This window comes from Lepisosteus platostomus, chromosome 14, assembly GCF_059453375.1.
Source record: "Lepisosteus platostomus isolate fLepPlt1 chromosome 14, fLepPlt1.hap1, whole genome shotgun sequence".
Classification (NCBI taxonomy): domain Eukaryota; kingdom Metazoa; phylum Chordata; class Actinopteri; order Semionotiformes; family Lepisosteidae; genus Lepisosteus; species Lepisosteus platostomus.
Window position 1 is genome coordinate 7,787,163 of NC_142624.1, and position 19,096 is coordinate 7,806,258.

Below are 19,096 nucleotides of genomic sequence, written 5' to 3' on the forward strand. Positions count from 1 at the left end.
GCGCACAGTGGCGCAGAGGTTAGCACTGCTACCTTGCAGCACTGGGATTCTGGGGTTTAAGTCTTGGGGTTCTGTCTACGATCTACACTGAGTTTGTATGTTTTCTCTGTGTTGGCGTGGGTTTCCTCCGGGGGCCCTGGTTTCTTCCCACAGTCCAAAGACATGCTGGGAGGTGAACTAGCATCTGGGGAAATTGGCCCTGGTGTCAGCATCTGGTGTGTGCCCTGCATCCTGTCTGGGGTGTACCCAACCTTGTCCCCATTGCTTGTTATGATAGGCTCCAGAAGATGAATGGAGGATGCATCACCAAATCACATATAAATTGGTTTATAATATTGGTCAAATAAATGCATAGATTATATCATTTCACCAGCAAATGGAAGAGTAATGCTCCGACTTAACCACAGAAGTTATGTACAGTACTAAATGTTTATATAATACAAAAACATACAGTAAGTGACTGACTAATATTAAGAGAATATATTCACAACATACATTCAGGGGATATACACTAAATCTGTCCATTGTTGGTTGGAACATGGATATTACTAAATAAATAAAATAACAGCTGCATTATTCCTTATTTTATTGTTAACTGAAAGATGTAAATTGAAAATAAAAACCATGTATCACTGGAAATTCCCACACGCGTTGTATACTTCTAAGTCTCGGTTGAGGTGAGTTCATTTCAGTTCTTCAGTAATCAGCTATAGAGTGAACTCTCGAGGTGGATTATCTGAGACCTAAAAATCAGACTCCTTTTGTTTGCTGCCTCTGTGGCACATTCTACGGCTAGATTATGTGAAGCCTGAAATGACCCACTTGAAACTAGGTCAAGAAGTCTTACTAAACTAGACTCTTAACTAAAGAATGGCATTATGAATCTGTGGGAGAGTGAACATGCACTGAGAAGACATAAAGGTAGCGGATGGAAAAAAATGGAAACAGTAATGTAGTCACTTAATAAGGAGAATGGGCCACCATGTGCCTGGGTCCAATATAGCCTGTAAGAGCTGTGGCACAGTGTCTACCAGCCCTTGGAATATTGCAGGTGAGAGATGTGGCACCACTCTTTTACGAAGAAGTTAATCAACTCCTGCTTAACTGATGAATATGGAGAACATCGACATCTCAATTGGGTTCAGAATTAGTGGCTGAGAAGGCCGTGACATATAGATGACATCGGTATCATGCTCGTCCAACCACTGGGTGGCCAAGCACACTCTGTGGATGAGGGGAAATGAAAACACTCCTCCCAGCAGGAAGGAAATGTGGGATGAAGATGACCTTGCCTTCAAAGTGAATGAGTGGACCCGATCTGTGCCAGGAAAATACGCCCCATATGATGGAAGCACCAGAACCTTATACTGCTGGAACCAAGAGCTCTGTTGAGTTCTTTAGGCTGGCACCAAATGCACTTGTCTGTTTGTCGAGATCATGATAAAGGACGAGAGTGCATGTGAATAGAAAGTGGATTTCCATGGTGACACCACAGCCGTCTTTGCTTGTGAAACATCATCAAGCTCAGTTGGGTCTTGGTCATGGAAGCTCCTGGTTACTGCATTTTTACATTGGTGCATAAGTACCTATCAATTCTTATTGAACTGAGGCTGACTGAGGTAATTAATAGGAATAGAGAAACTGGGAAAGCCTGGCAGTTGAGTCAAATTTGCTGGAATCAAAGAACACGATCTGCTTGTTTGGTTGGTTTGGCTTCTTTTGCGATGGTCCTTTCGTGGGAGAGAATTAAACGAGCTGATAAGCGTGGATGGAAAAGAGGGTCGCATGAGCAGTTTGAGGCTGTAAATTCTGAGCAAAGCCCAAGATGGCCAATACAAATAGGGCTACAAGGGTTGTACTGCCACAGGCAAGATGAATTCAATGCGCACTCCTCCGCTGAAATGTGCACTATAAAGCCACCTGCCATCTTTTCATACCCAAGAAGGTTTTTCTAGTCTTCAGGCGTAAGGGGTACCAATCAAGCAGAAGACACCCTGGCAGACTCAAACCCATACAGCAGCAGAAGGATCTGGTGTGCTGTGCACCTACGTATTGCAAAACCCTGTGTCAGCTGGCTAATAATATTGCACCAAGTCTTGACTGTAGGACTAAACTCTGAAAGCGGGCATTTACAGAAAGAACCACTCACCAGTCATGTTCTCTTTTCCATTTCTGTAAGAACAGCACGCGTAACATGTACTTCTTAACATAGAGCCCCAACTCATTAACAAAGGGTGTTAGAAGGCCTTACACTATTCTGTGCACAAATCGAGTGTTTCTGAATCTATCAATTGTTCCTGTTTGAAAAAGAGAACACGTGAGGAGCAAACTGATGCCTTTCAGTAAACGTCAGGAATAAGAGAAAAATCTTACAAAGCCTTTTAATTACTTGGGATTAGGAACTTGTGTGTTGTTTCTTGTCCTGAAATACTGATTAGGTTTATGCTTAAAATGTCCACGAAACAGCTCAATCTTGGGTAGATCATTGCAGGTTTACAGAAATCTACTCATTACAAAGTAAAGTCTCAAGGCGTATTATGTGAAATCTAAAATGACCAATGCAAAAAAGTCTCATCTCTGCCACTATGCCAAAATCTATGGGTTAATTTCCCGAGACCTAAAATGACCTACGGCACTGCCTGAATGTCTCTTTCATTAAGAGAGAAATGGTTTCTAAATACCTACGCACTTAAACGATGTATACTTTTGAAGTTCAATGAAATGAAAACCAGTAAGACCTTTGATATTGAGCTATTGTGAATGCTCTGCCGATTTCAAGTGTTAGATCATAGAAGCGGGCACCCATCGCATATTTTGAATTACATGTTAGGTGGGCATGTTCATTTATCAGGCTGAGGACAAAATTCCAGAACATCAGAACTCATCCTCCTTGGGTTCTGTTTCTGGCACCTGCTACGGTTCCTCTCGGCACACGGCAAGCACCACATCCCGTGCAATTCAGGTTGGCAGGTCTTGCATATTATAATAATAATCCTGGAATAATAATAATCACCACAGACAGTCAGGACCTCAGCTTTACATCTCATCCGAAGGACGGCGCCTTTTTTACAGTATAGTTTTCCCATCACTAAACTGTGGCATTAGGACTGACACAGACCGTAGGGTGAGAGCCCCCTGCTGGCCCCACTAACACCTCTTCCAGCAGCAACCTTAGTTTTTCCCCATGAGGTCTCCCATCCAGGTACTGACCAGGCTCACACCTGCTGAGCTTCAGTGGGCTGCCAGTTGTGAGTTACAGGGAGATATTAGCTGCTCTTGCGGTGACCGGCAAGCTGACATGGAAATGTCTAAGGCAGCCACTCTCACTTATTAAACATTGCAACATGATTCTGCTCAGTCAGCCCTGTTCTTTCTCTCTCCCTGAGAATAGGCTGGCTGTCGGATTTATCTGCCCCCTCCAGGACTGCTGCTAACAAGTAGTTGTTAGTACTGCCTTTTGACAAACTTTGGGGTTTTTTTTAAGCTTTTGCTAATTCAGCAGCATTCAGAACAAAGGTAGTTTCTTCAAGGCCTATTTTCCTCAGAAATGTATCCATATTTACAGCGTATATATATATATCATCATCATCAGTAAGCAGAAAAATGAATTGGATGCCTAAGCTGTTGGTATTCAAAAATTAAATAAGCAAACATAGTGCCATACAACGACTATCTGCTCACACCCATAATGAGCCACACCCTTTAGTGTGACCTGGGTTAAAAATTATTTGCGCTGTGAGACAGCAGTGCTAACCAGCAGTGGGCGGAGCGGTGGCTCTGTGGCTAAGGATCTGCGCCTGTGGCTGGAAGGTTCCCGGTTCAAATCCCGCAGCCGGCAGAGGAATCCTACTCCGTTGGGCCCCTGAGCAATCATCTCTCAAAAATGGAACTGTTAATGACCTGCTCTAATCCTTTAGGCCTTAGAATTAAACATTCTAGTCTTAAGGCAATATTTGGGGGAAAAAACATCAAAGGAAATTTTAAAGGAATCTCCTGCACACAGGTCACCTTTTTCTAAAGATGGCCTGCTACACGTACCTGAATTCGGCCACCCATCTCTCCCTGCACCACCTCCTCCTCAGCGTCCAGGTCAGAAGCAGCCAAGACCTTCTGCAGAAGCTGATGCTGTTCTTCCCGGGCAGAGAACATCAAGTCCTCCTCCTCCATCCCGGCCAGACGTGTGATCACCTACATGAGAAAAGACCTTATTAGAAAACTCAGGGGCCGGTGTCAGAACAACTATCTGTGGATGTGGATGGCTCTCCACTTGGATTTCAATCTAAATTGAAGCCTTTGGGGGGGGGGGGGGGGGGGGGGGGATATTTGATCCAGGCTTGACCTCTGACCCACATGAGCAAAATATTGTAAAAATGTCATTCTTCTATGTAGACTTCAAAATTTTGATGCTCACCCTTAACGCTCTCTATACATAGGCTCTAAATGGCTTGGCACCTCAGGACCCTACTGACTTTTTATCTTCCTACTCTCCACCTTGCACCTTTTGCTGGGTGATTGTGCCTTTTTTATGCCACAAAAGCTCTGGAATTCTATCACCAAGGATAGAAGAGAATCACCTACCCTGAGCGCATTCAAATCCAGACTCAAAACCTTCAGAAAGGTTTTTATGTAATTGGTATCTGTGCCCCTTCTACTACATTTCTAATCCCTTGTGTTTCTCTGTGCAAATTCTGTCATCTCCTGTCTTTGTTACGGTTTTCATTTGTTTCAACTGCTTCATTTTACTTTTCCTGTTAAACGGTTTGAGTGGATACTTTCAAAGGCACTATATAAGTTTATATGATGAGGATGACAACCAAAAGGACTGGACACGGTACTCTGAAAACAAGCTTTGACAAGCGAATTCCTGAAACGCTAAGAGAGTGTTAGAGTACATAAATGCATATCATGATGTAGGATACTGAATGAAAGGCTCAGTGACACTAAATGATGTGTAAAACTGAATACTGTTCTCTTAGAAATAGAGCACAAAAGTTACCCTCACAGTCTACGTTTTTTCCCCAATTTTGAATTGCGAGATGGTTTGGTAAATGTTCCAGTCTTCTTTTCACGTACGGTGCTAGTATTCATTTTGCATATATAAAATAAACAATTTTTTTAACAAAACCTTAAAGATTGACAAAAAAATACCTTGAAACTATATCCCTGGTCTACCAGAAAGCGCTGCCTCTTTGTAGAGTAGGCCATCTCCTGAGTGTCTTGCGATACCAAGGAGTAGAAATAGGCATTGTACTCTTCTGCCACCATGCCTGAAAAAGAAACGGCGAAAGAGCTTCGATGTAGGCGTACCATTGTTATTGTGAAGAAACAGCAAGGATGAATTCCATTTAAAGTAAAAAACGAAGTGTAAATAAATGTATCAGCTGAGGAGTGTGGAGGGCAGAGGGGAGAGTAGAGTTATGAGGGAATAAGGGGAATGATAAGAAAAATGTTGGTCATTTACATTTGGACATTCATCAAATTACTTTTTTCTCGTCCATCCTGCCCTCGACCAAGAGAAACTCATCATTACATTCTGGGTTTGCAGTTTATGAGAGGTGGAAGGGGGGGACGCTTTGGTTTGATCCAGGCTTTAACCATCTTTCATTTCAGACACACTTCTCTTAAACCGATTAAACAAATGAAAAAATACAGTACAAAGCTGCCGCTTGGGAACCCACCGCAAGTCCTGAGAAACAGGAAAAAAAAACATTTCCTAAACCGTTCTGTTGAAATTGTTAAAAAAAAAACAAACCGATAGTCTCAGACCTGCGAGCTTTGCAATTTCATACCAACAAACGCACAGAGAAAAAGCTGAATAACAAGAAGACGAGACGAACCCTTCTTGGCTCGAAGTACTCGACCCAATCTCTGGGCCTCCTGCCTTCTGGAGCCGCCGTGAGAGGAGATCTGGATCAAAACGTTGGCTTCGGGGAGGTCAAAGGACGTGTCTCCCACCTATTCACAGAGGGCCGGAGGAAGCGTCAGAGAAAAGCATCATGGAGATGATGCGCGGGGGAGGAAATGTGAACGGCTCAGCCCACGCACTGAGCTTCAGGAGAATACAGCTGTACTGGTGATGTAAAGAAATAATTCTACACCACCATTTCTAACAAGTCACACATGACCCAGAGTGCCTGGATTGGCAGAGTAGGGCTGGGCGATATGGCCAAAAACATTCTCACGATAACATTTTTTATATCATTCGATATCGATAAATGTCAAATCATTATTTCTTTCAAGTTTAAAGGCAGATTTTTTTCTCCTGAGTGAAAGTTGAAGAAACCAGACAGTTAATTGGCAAATTAAGCAACTCTTTATTTTAAGAACACAACAAACACTTGCCAAACAGCAGAAACATTAAACAAATCTGTTAGCTGCCCGGTCTGCAACACACACGCGCACTCGCGCGGTATTTTGTGCGCATGCACATATCATGCGCAAAGCATAAACATATATATCGAACATTTATCAAACTTTTGTTAAAATTATAAAGAGGAAAATTATATCGCGATAATTATCTTTATCGAATTATCGCCCAGCTCTATGGCGGAGCATATTCAAGCCCTAGGACAATTCAGATGCATTAGCTAACCCAGACAGCATATATCAGAGGTGAACACAGGAGAGGGAGAAATCTTCTACTTACAATTATGAGGATTTAACCAATTCTCTTCCTTTTCAAGTGGTATTAGTTAACTGGTTTTGGGGGAGAAACTCCAATTTTACTTGTAAGCTAATTCAAAAAGACTATGCATTACAATGTAGAAAAAGTCCCATAACCCAAATATTAAACTACCGGGATTTTCTTGCCAATTGTGCATGTTATACACTAAAGTGGTACAGTATTTAAATCTAAATGCACTTTTTCCATCACACTATCCTAAAAAAATACTTTTAAATGAAGTATGATACAGTATATTGTTGTAATGATATTATGTCCTGCCCTGTTAAGTTAAAGCAGACATGTGAGAACTTTGTAACAATAATGCTTTACATTTAACTGATTTTAAACCTTAACCCTATCAAAGAATAAATATCAAAAGATGAGATTCCTTACTTTGGATATGAAGATTGTGTTGATCTTTGGGTTGTGCTTAAAGTTCTGCAGAATTTGCATCCTCTCTCCTTGTGATGTGGGTCCATAAATATAGGGTCTGTTGAAAAAACAAATCACAGGCTCAAATGTCTAATAAGTACTTTGCCATGACAGCCACTGTGCTTTCTGTAAGCCGGTGAAATTCACTAATACAATTCAGCCCCCATCTTTTGAACATTCCTGTAGATTCAGAGATGTGTGAGTCAGTTCTCTAACAGAACAAGGGAAAAATGACATTTCTTTTCACATTCACCATATTCAAAAACATAAGATCAGAAAACAGAAAGGCTGCCAGCGATAGCAAGCAATTCAGCCACCTTGCTCATTTATCAGTTTAGCTAAGTGAGTCTAAAATTTCACCCCAACCATTCTTGAAGGAGATTTTGGGACTCCTCAAGTACCCAGTAGGGAAAGTTATTCAAGATATTGTATTATTTTACCAATAAAAGCTGTGCATAAAATTAATCAAAATAACCTTCACAATCATGTACCATTATCATTGACCAAGAGTCTATATTCATTAATATCACTTTTATGCTAAGTCTGATAGCCACATAGGTTCAGGATAATGCACAAAGCATTGATAACAACTGTGCTGAAACACATTACTTCTCCATATATATCTCTGATCTTGTCCAGTAATGAACATGTCCAGTAATGAACATTAACTTGGTTCCAGGTATTACTAACTAGGCTCACAGTGTTTAAAAAACCTAAAACCAAAAGTAAAATGACAATTCACTGGCACAACAAACTTATTTGTGCTATGTTATACATCTATGAAAATAAGAAGAAAATCTTGTAAAACATGTCTAAAACAATAACTTCAAAATTATTATGTATAAAAAAAATACATTTTGAACACTAATACCACTATCAGCGTAATAAAAATTTTAAAATTAAAGATGAAAAAAAATAACACGGTTAAAGACAACCATTATTTTTAAGTGAATGCATTGAAAAACATAGATATTTGTAGGCTCAGAAAAAAACATAGTAGTAGAGAGAAGGCTTTTTTCATCATTCTTAACTTCAAAATGCAATTATAAAGATCTATATTCAATCGACTCTTCCATACTGATATGAACCATGTCATATTTTTCCCTGTACACTTCTGAAATATCTCTGATGGCATACCGTTCAAATGAGATTTAATCATGATGTCTGCATCCTTTAAGCCACTACAGTTGTAATGACAGTATGAATGCTTGCTAATTATGAATTCACAATTCCTTCTAAACACTGCCCCATAAGAAGGAGGCAGCTGCAGAATGGCGTTTTTCACAGTGTGCATTGAAAGTCTACAAACCCATTCCAAAGCAGCACATTTTATAGCCTTATAGCCTGAAATCAAGAAACCACAAAAAGGTGGATTTTTGTCGGAGGACTGACCTCAATCCAATTGAAAATGAACGGTCCCCTCGCAGTTTGACTGAATACAAACGGTTCTGTAAGGAGGAATGGCCTAACATTGCCAAATAAAAGTGTGCTGTGTGGGCATCTGTCCTATCCAAACACAATTACGGCTCTAATACAAGCCAGAGGTGCTTCCACCAAGAACGAAATCAGAAGTGTGTCCACCTATCCAACCCACTTTTCTAGGTTTTCACTTGTAATTACTTTCCAGGACGTTTCTTTCCACTTCGAGATTGAGTTACAATGTGTAAGATCAGTTCTGAGTGAATGCGTCTTGATTTCAGGCTTTTAGGCCACAGAATGCGTTATCTTCAGTAAGGGGCGTGTAGCCTTTCAATTCAATTTATTTTTATATAGCGCCTTTCACAACAAGGTTGCCAACAAGGCACTTAACAATGCAAGTGACCATACATGTTGCGAATACAGAACAGAAAAGACCCTCTAGGGGTCCAAGGTCAACTGGCTGCCCAACCCCTCTGGGCACGCTAACATTATACAATAAAAAAAAAAAAGAAAAGGGTCCGTAAACACCACTGTGATTCGGCGATACCTACTTGTTCAGGCGGATGGCGTACTCTTTGAGAGCGAAAACGTTGTCGGCGAAGACGATGATCTTGTCGTTGCGGCGCTCGTGGAAGCGGATGAGGAACTGGCAGGCGCGGAACTTGTTGGGGTTCATGGTGTACAGCAGGATGCGCTTCTTAGTCTTGATTGCCACGTACTCGCGGTAAAACTCCGGAGACATGGGGCACCACACCTGGCGACAGAACGTGTAAAAACCCATTTGCCAGCGATGCACTCGAGGCGCTGATGTGTAGGATGGAAATGCACGGGACACAATATCTGATAAAGGAAGCAGGACGGCGGCCGACGTGAAGGTTAATTGCCAATTTGAGCACTTCACTCATAAAGTAGTTTATCACTTTCATCACAATGTCTTTGTTATTCTTCCATTTAGCAGGTTCCAGCTTGTGAATTAAGACATGGAACCGAGTCTCTCTTTTTCTTACTTCAGACTTGTAGCAATAATGCATTCATTAACAATAATGCCTGTTAGTAAAGCCCAGAGAAGTTCTGCTGTGGATTTAAATGAGGCCTCTCTCTGGGGTCTGAGCTATCCATGATGGATGCCCACTCCTGGAGCCTGGACGTCTAGCAAAGAGCAAGAAGGAACATCTAGAAGTCGCAGGTGGTGGTCAATCAGCCAAAAGATGGCCAACCAATCAGGGACCTGTAGGGCATGGAGACCCACTCCATCTGGTCACCTCTCAGCTAATCACCAGCCGTATGGTTAAAAAGCACTGCACGGCTCTCCTAACTTCACTTCTCTCCATTGAACCAACCTGGGTTGCTGACAAAAGCACCCTGTGACTGCCACTACTGTTGCTTAAGCCTGAGACCTTTTGCCTGAATTACAGAATGCCCTATGTAAGACAGAACTCTGTCCAAGGTCTAGCCTGCTGTCTACCATCGTGCATCTGCCTGGCCACTGGATCAATACGGCTGGGGTTTTGCTGAAATGCCTGAATATTTCCCCCCATTTGTGACTGGCCGTGATCAAGCAGTCACCTTTATGCATGAACTTGAGTTATCCCAGACTTGAATCTGTTTTCTGCCTTGAGAAATGGTCCATGATCCCTCACAATGTGTTCTCCAACTTATTAAATGTTGTACAAAAAGGCTTTGTGCTTTTATCAACGCCAGAGGAGGCTGTACCAAGTATTAGAAACAGGGGAGTCAATAATTTTGACACCTATGTTTTTGAGAAAAAAAAATAGTATTACTTAAGAACATTTGTTTTGAAACAATGGTTGGTATTAGAATAAAAGCCTGTGCTTTTCCCATTTCTGGAGATATAAAACATAGCTCATAATCCGAGCTGTTTATTTTAGTTGTCTTTTTTGTTCATTTTTATCAAGTGTGTCAATATGTCTTCAGCTGTCCTTCATAATAATAATAATTGCTTACACTTATATAGCGCTTTTCTGGACACTCCATTCAAAGCGCTTTACAGGTAATGGGGACTCCCCTCCACCACCACCAATGTGCAGCCCCACCTGGATGATGCGACGGCAGCCATAGTGTGCCAGAACACTCACCTCACACCAGCTATCAGTGGGGAGGAGAGCAGAGTAATGTAGCCAATTCAGAGATTGGGATTATTAGGAGACCATGATTGGTAAGGGCCAATGGGAAAGTTGGCCTGGACGCCAGGGTTACACCCCTACTCTTATAGAGAAACGCGCTGGGATTTTTAATGACCACAGAGAGTCAGGACATTGGTTTTACGTCTCATCCGAAGGACGGCGCCTGTTTACAGTATGGTGTCCCCGTCACTATACTGGGGCATTAGGACCCACATGGACAACATGGTGAGCGCCCCCTGCTGGCCCCACTAACACCTCTTCCAGGAGCAACCTTAGCTTTCCCAGGAGGTCTCTCCCATCCAGGTACTGACCAGGCACACACCTGCTGAGCTTCAGTGGGTTGCCAGTTGTGAGTTGCAGAGTGATATGGCTGCTGCTATAATATACAGAGCATCATCTCTCACATGTACACTTACACTGTACTTCTTTGGTCAACAACAAACTCAATTTCTAAACAGCTGCAGTTTTCTGTACTCTCATGTTGTCTCGATCAGCACTTTCATGCTAAAACCTAATCACACTTTCATATAAAACACTGTTTACGCTGTGTAATGGTGACCGCCGCGGTTCCACGCGGGCTTGTGCCCTCCGCCACCCGTTTCGTCCCGCAACGCCTGGGGCGCGAACCCGGGTCTCTGGCGTAACGCAACAGGGAACCAGCCGCATGAGCTAAAGGAGACCTCCCCCGGCCCAGGCAGCTGAGGTCCCTGCTACGCGCAGTGAAGGCGATGACGTCACCATATCCGAGCTAGCTCCGCTACATAATGTGTACAAGCAATTCTACAAAGTGAACCCCCCCAATATGTAAAAAGCCTCACCTCTGCACACTGAACCTTGGCAATGTAACCGTTATTCTGCAGCTCCATCCAGTTGGCCTCGTACAGCTTGGGCCCAATGAGGAAGTTAAGGTCAACAATCTTATCGTCCTCTCTGACCAAGGTGGCAGTGAGCCCCAGCTTGCAGTGAGCCTGTACAATCGTCAGCACCCGTCTGAACATTCTGGCTGGCGAAAGAAGAAATGGAGTCGAGATGATTTACAGGAGGAAAGTGATTGTGTGCCTTTTCAACTTAGCATATAACGCAAAGGGGGGGAATTTCTAAAATGGGTGGAAAGGAACAAGTAATTAAGATTTAGATTCATTTCGAAATTCATTTGTTTTCAGAGGGCACGGAGAGCCATTATGTGTAACATAATTTATATTGTTCTAGCCCTCAACCCACTCATTTTAACTGCGCATTCACCTTTAATATTTCCTTCCGTTGTGTAACAGCCCTGCTTTCATTTCAATAAAAAGTACTATAGAATTTAAAACACAATCGCACACTTTACATTAAAAACATTCTTGCAGAGATCCTATTTCACATTGTACTTTTGTCATATTTATACTTTTACCTAGAAATTTGATGATAAGATAAGATCATATACAATTTTTAGTAGTAGGAAATTGTCTTTTTCACATTCCCCAACTTGATCTCCATGAGACAGACAGGGCGCAGGGTCAGCCATTTATACAGCGCCCCTGGAAAAGTTGAGGTTAAAGGCCTTGCTCAGGGGCCCAACGGAGTAGGATTCCTCTGCCAGCCACGGGATTTGAACCGGCAACCTCCTAGCCACAGGCGCAGATCCTTAGCCACAGAGCCAAAGCACCGCCCTAAATATCCCATTACACAAGCTTAAGACTTGGGACTTAAAAAAGCGGGATAGGTGTTTCACTTCGCACCCAATGTGACAAGCCAGTATCGGAACTGAAAACAAATCCGAGAACAACTTTTCAGTCTTTCTGACTGATGATCTGACAATCCTGTCATGAAGTAAAGCTTGTCTGGTTTTCAGATGTTGCCTTAAACAGAGTACAGAAGTGTGTTCTTCACTTCACAATGGAAGTGTACATGTGAGAAATCGTGCCCTGTATGTTATGAAGGGCAGTGTATATAGTGGTCTCAAGACCGAGATTGATTATGTAAAATCCGGTACCTTTGTCACTATCTATTGCAGTTAATAACTATTCCCATGGAACTCCATATGGGGTTCTAGTGTACATTAATAACATTTCCATTAATAAAGAACCATCATGGTCATTTCAACGTAGATGGCATTTTATACTCAGGTGTTCCTGCTTTTCCGTTTCTGATATCTGTCATAAATGCATTCAGCTAATTGCGGATTCTGGTAAATGCCGACAAAACCGAAACCAGGCTATTTAATAAAAGCACCGGGAGATCCTCGATTTCTAAAATGATTTTCTTCAGCACCAGTGCGTGGATCAACCAACTGTTGTGAAGTGAAGGAGACGCTTCTGTTATCTGTTTAAAGGCAGTGGCAGAAAACCAGCAAAGCTTTTCTTCAAGGCAGGATGGTCAGAGCGCTCAGTCAGAAAGACGGAAAAGTCGTTCTTGTATTTGTTTTCACTTCTGATGCTGGCTCGTCACATCGGGCGCGGAGGGGAAACACGAGTTTGTTTAGAAAGAGCGGAAGGCTACCTGGTATGGTGTGCACCTCGTCCAGAATGATAAGCCCCCACTCCTGGCTCCTCATCCATTCCATGACCCGCTCGGCCTCCCAGGAGCGTTTGGTGGTGTGCCCCAGCATGGAGTAGGTGCTGATTGCCACGGAGCAGCCGATGGGCTTGTCCTTGGCGTCCGAGGTGAAGCGACAGATCTGGCTGTCATCGATGGTGGACCACATCTTGAACTGGGCCTTCCACTGCTCCACCGACACGGAGGAGTTGCCCAGGACCAGGCAGCGCTTCCTCACCGTGCAAGCCGCCGTCACCCCCACCAGGGACTTGCCTGCCCCTGGAACCAGTCAAAAAGCAGGACAGTTTCAAGCACCAAGGGGAATCTGACCAGTAACCCCACCCCTGCTGTTGACATCAAGCCGCCCCTCGATTTGCACAGTATCTCCCTGTGCTCCAGTGTTTCCCCAATCCAGGTTCTGGTGACCCACACACACCTCTTGATTTCTGTTCCAGCCGAGCCCCTCGGTTACATAATCAGACTTAATAATAAAAAGATTAATATGAACTGTTTGTTCCCGGCTCTTAAACATGCTGGAACTTTAACCATTGTATTTTGTAAAGTGAAATAAAATCCCAAATGTGTGACTAGAAACAAAACGATTATTCCAATGGAGCAACTTCTTAGACCCATTAAGGATTTGATTACCTAATGACGGTGGGACAGAATGCTGACCAACTGGCGTCTGGGTCACCAGGACCGGGACTGGGAACTGGAGCTGTACTCCCTGGTGTGACCTTAGTCAGACCTCAAGTGCGTGTAACAAAAACTGCTCTATTCATCCGGCAATGGTAAAACCTTGTAGCCTGACATCGTCTGATCTCAGAAGCATCTCGGTACTGACCACTGAGTCTTCTAAGGACGTTGCTGTGAGTAACCAGAATTTCCAAACCAGCGACCCACTATGGCAACCAGGACTGACTCCTTCCATGACGCATTAAACGAAGGCTTTTAGCACTTAAAGACATTAAAGATCTTATAGCATTGATTAGAAAAGAAAGGGTGGAATGTAGGTTTGTAAAATCTGGCCTCCTTAATTAGCTCCCCCTTAATTCAACTGCAGAAGCAACTTCTCCACTTCCTTTACTAGTGTAGTGATGGCACAGAATAAGTGCACCCACAATTAGGTACAGGATATCAGTGTAGAATGTGCTGTGTGTCCTTGTAAATGTGAAATTCTCTCAATAGAAATGCAAACAATTACCAATTGTTAAATTTCAGCTGCATACACACTACTGACTCAGATCAGTGCCTCTCATCCTCGGGAACAGAACTACAGTTGAATCAAGGATCAAATTAATCGCGCCGTTTTTAACACATAACTTCATCCAGTTGATAAACTTGGGACAGCTTTTCTTCCACAGCTCTAAAAACGTTTGAACCTTTGCTCACGTAGGCTTTAATCCGATTAACGGCCAAGCATAATCATTTCAGTGGTCTCAGTTAAAGTCCAAAAAGCTGGCAGCAGTCCAAAGAACAACACCACTAGCTGGCCTGGCAAAAGCAAGACATTCCATGTCAACTGAACTAACCCAATCATCTCGGATAACAAACAACTCAAATGAAATGACAAACTCACTTTAGATACAAAACACAGTACAGAGCAATGGACAAGTGATGGTTTGATCCAATGGTTATGGCAATAACCCCAAATCAATGACGCAGGAAGCACGCTGTCAGCGGTGCTTAGATGCACAGATGTAAGACTGTCCAGGCAAACAGCAATAAAGCTCCAGTGTTAATCATCTTGCATAACTCTCGGTTCTTTAGTTATAACTTTTTGTTCCCCTGTCCTTTAAGATCTAATCAGCCACCCCTTTAAAATGGTGAGTCCTCTGTTCATCAGGGCCTTTAATTATAATAATAATAATAATAATAATAATAATAATAATAATATTAATTGCTTAAACTTTTCTGGACACTCCACTCAAAGCACTTTACAGGTAATAGGGACTCCCCTCCACCACCACCAATGTGCAGCCCCACCTGGATGATGCGACAGCAGCCATAGTGCGCCAGAACACTCACCACACATCAGCTATCAGTGGGGAGGAGAGCAGAGTAATGAAGCCAATTCATAGATGGGGATTATTAGGAGGACATGATTGGTAAGGGCCAATGGGAAATTTGGCCAGGACATCGGGGTTACACCCCTACTCTTTTCGAGAAACGCCCTGGGATTTTAAATGACCACAGAGAGTCAGGACTTCAGCTTTACATCTCATCCGAAGGACGGCGCCTGTTTACAGTATAGTTTTCCTATCACTATACTGGGGCATTAGGACCCACACAGACCGCAGGGTGAGCGTCTCCTACCCGTCCCCACTAACACCTCTTCCAGCAGCAACCTTAGTTTTTCCCAGGAGGTCTCCCAGCAGACATTTATCAAGTCTTACCGTTACACGATTAATTATATTTCTCCATAACACAGCTCAGACCCTTGCACAGTTTTCACATTTTCTTTTGTTAAAGCTTGCGGTCATTTTAAAGCAGCTCCATGACATTTTCAAGCAGAAGCTCATATTTCTTATGCACATAACCTAATCTACACAAAGCAAAATTAAAAAAGAAAGAAAGATATTATTAATGAAAACAGAAAGGTCATGATTGGATTAAGTTTCAAACCCTTTGCCATGGCAAACAATTTAGGGGCACAATATTAACCTTAATGAGCCGCACAAGTGAATTGAATGGACGTTGTGCACAATTATATGGTTCACATGATTTCAGAATAAAACCTCCCATCTTAGTGAGTTTCCTTGATCAGGTAGTGCAAACATTCAACCATGAAGACCAGGGATCATTCAAGGATCTCAGGATTGCAGTTGCATAAAGGCATAGATCAGGAAAAGCACTATGAAAGCATTTTGAAGACCCTTAATATCTCTTTAGGCAAGTTCAAGTCAATCACCAAGGAAGTGGAGGGATTTGGACATCAGGCTGTCTATCCAAACTGAGCAACCAGGCAAGGAAGATACTAGTTAGGAACGTCTCTGTAAGACCAGTGACAACTTTGAAAGCTCCATTGTTCGATGGCTAAGATGGGAGAAAATGTGACACAGGCTGGCTTTGTGGAGTGACCAGAATATTTTTGACAGAACTGAAAAAAGAAACTTCCCAAATCTGGCATTGGGCTTGCAGCAAAGGACCTGAGCGCAAACATGTAGCAAAATGTTGGTGGTCAGGTAAACCAAAATTGGAACGTTCTAGTGTAAATGCACAGTGTGACATTTGACACAAATACAGCATTGCCTTATAATTCGGCTTCTCATCGGCAGGGGCTGGGAACATACTATACTGTAGATGGGCAGGCAAATCTAAGAGGAAAATCTGCTTTAGCGTGCTAAAGACATAAATCTGGGATGAATATTCACTATTTGGCAGGAGAGTGACCCAAAGCACAAGGCCAAAGCTACACTGGGGTGGCTTGAGAAAAGGCAAATGTCCTTGAGTAGCCTAGAAAGAACTGAAAGAATTAAGAACTTCTGTCTGTAAGTGATCCCCCCAAAAATTTTGAGCAAATCCGCCAAGAATGAGCAAACATTGCGCCACACCAATGTGCAAAGTTGGTACTTATCCAAAATGGCTTAAAACTGCTATCAATGGCAGCTCCACCAAATACTGAGTTCATGGGTTTGAGTACAAATGCAATCAACATATTACATTTTTTATTTTTTTGCCAACATTCGCCATTATCTTCTCAACCCTCAGACGTCTTCAATTTGAGCATTCCTGCTTTGGGTAAAATTTTAGGTTTAAAACCCAAGTGTGCACGCCAGTTTGCAGTTTCACGAAATGGCACACCGCCTGATGCGGCTGCATACTTCTGCGTGCTAGTATAGCCAAACCCTTTTTTAATGTTATCGAGCCAGCAAACCAGTTGGGTGGGGGGGAACAAATGACATTTTGGGAGCTGCCACTTGCTCGTCAAGAGAGCAGGACTCACCACAAGGGAGGACGATCACCCCTGAGCGGGCACGACCGTTCCCAAACATTTTTCTCAGGCTCTTCTCCTGGTAGGGCCGCAGCACAGCCGTGGGCTTGAGATCGATGTTGATGTCGGGGTTGACGGTGTCGTTTCGGAAGTCGTACTCTGCCAGGAGGGGATACTCCAACTGGATACAGCGCTTCTGGAGCTCCTCGATCATCTCCTGCAACCAAAACGCCATTCACCAGCGTCAACGGTATATTATAAGGAGTAATGGCCACAGTTTTAATATGAACTGCTTTTTTTCTGTCTCTTGGCTAATACGCGGCAAAAACCGTTGAAGGGGGCCAATTTTTCTAAGCTGCAAGGCAGTCTGGATTTCTAAACAAGCTTATGACAGCTCAGTACTGTGGCAGGTTAGCTGAAACAAATATATTACTCCTGCTGACCTGCCACTAGAGGTTGTTCAGGCCTCAGTCAAGTACACATAGATTCACAAGGTGTGAATTGGTTAATTAATTCAATACTTGGTGAAAGGTGAGAGTCACATTCTCACATGGGTGTCTTTCAGTCTAGATGGAGCACATAAAAGACTTCACAGTGGTAGCTGGTGTTGGGTTACTAGTATAGGTGCTTTCTTTGGTGTATGGAAGAACCTGGCTTGAAATAAATAGCATTTGTATTTTTTCTTCCATTGGAGTTTGTCCATGTGCTCAGGCCTCATGATCCACCTGAGGAAAGTCTGGCCTATCACAGTCACATTGCTGATTTCAGCCTTCCCACACTGCAATGCACACCCCTTATTAGTCAATTTTATTTATGTCCCTTAATCTGAATTGTGGAGGCCAAATTAATAGAAAAATAACTGGCAATTCTTATAACAAAGATACCACTCAGTCTCTGATGTGTTATTTGTAAAATATAATCCTGTTAGGTTTCGCAGTATATGCCATGCTAGTTATAAGGCACCAGTCGTGATGCAGACTGGACTCTGCATATTAAGTAAAGCAAGTTGGGAAGGTTTTATTTGAATATTGCTGCATAATCCCTTCATAACTGATTCACAAGATGTTATAATCACATACATAATGCTTTACAGGGACATTTGCAAACTGCATCATATTCTTTAATAATGCTTGTAACGTTTAGCTTGTGATGCTAAAACAAATGGCATGACCTCTTACGCACACGTTTCTGTGAAGCATTATGTATGTGATTATAACGTCTTGTGAAGCAGTTATGAAGGGATTATGAAGCCATTCCGCAGCAACATTAAAAAAAGCCTTACCAAAAGTTGTGGAACCCTTTCTTGTTAACCTGTAATTTTACAGCTGATTATGGAATTAGAGGGAAAAAATAACTTGTATAAGAAATTACAACTGGGGTTTTGGATGGCTTTTTTTTTTTACAATGGGAAATGTTCTTTAAACGTCTTAATTTACATCTTGGAGTTAAAAGATTAGTTTGTAACAAAGACAGCACTGTGCTAGCCCTGTGAGATGTCAGTTTGTCAAGTTCATGGCTTAGTTAGTATTTCCAGAGTTGTTTAAATAGATGCTTAGAGAGCCACCTAGTGGAAGCATTCATCAGCTACGCATCCCTTAAATTCAATTCAATTCAACTTTATTGTCATTATACTTACACAGGTGCATAGTATAATGAAATAGTGTTTGAAATAGTATGAAATAGTGCATAGTGTTTCTCATTAGTCACTCAGGTGCAGTATATAAATAGGAAAATAGGACAGAAGATAATAGACAGTAACACAAGAACAATAACAGTGTAATAACATAACATAAATAACATGTAATCAAGTAATCAAAACTGTGCAAAATTCCGCAGAGAAAATTAAACAGGACAAAAACAATGCAAGGTAATTCTTGGAATGGTGCAAAAATAGTATGGTGATTAATAAATATTACGACTGATACAGTTTTACTGAGCTATCGAAGGGACAGTACAATTTCGGCTTACATGTGTGTGTAGTGGTGT

The 19,096-nt window shown here is 42.3% G+C and overlaps 1 protein-coding gene across 2 annotated transcripts in view; it reads right to left on the reverse strand.

Moving 5' to 3' along the window:
• ercc3 (excision repair cross-complementation group 3) overlaps positions 1-19,096 on the reverse strand; it is a 39,821-nt gene that overhangs the window by 476 nt on the left and 20,249 nt on the right. For both annotated transcript variants that reach the window (XM_088606835.1, XM_088606836.1), the window contains exons 7-14: positions 17,123-17,327; positions 13,141-13,455; positions 11,478-11,662; positions 9,067-9,269; positions 7,058-7,154; positions 5,838-5,955; positions 5,149-5,267; positions 4,039-4,188 (exon numbers count right to left, since the gene is read on the reverse strand). In XM_088606835.1, the coding sequence (XP_088462961.1) occupies positions 4,039-4,188; positions 5,149-5,267; positions 5,838-5,955; positions 7,058-7,154; positions 9,067-9,269; positions 11,478-11,662; positions 13,141-13,455; positions 17,123-17,327 (1,392 nt within the window). The remainder of the gene's footprint in view (positions 1-4,038; positions 4,189-5,148; positions 5,268-5,837; positions 5,956-7,057; positions 7,155-9,066; positions 9,270-11,477; positions 11,663-13,140; positions 13,456-17,122; positions 17,328-19,096) is intronic.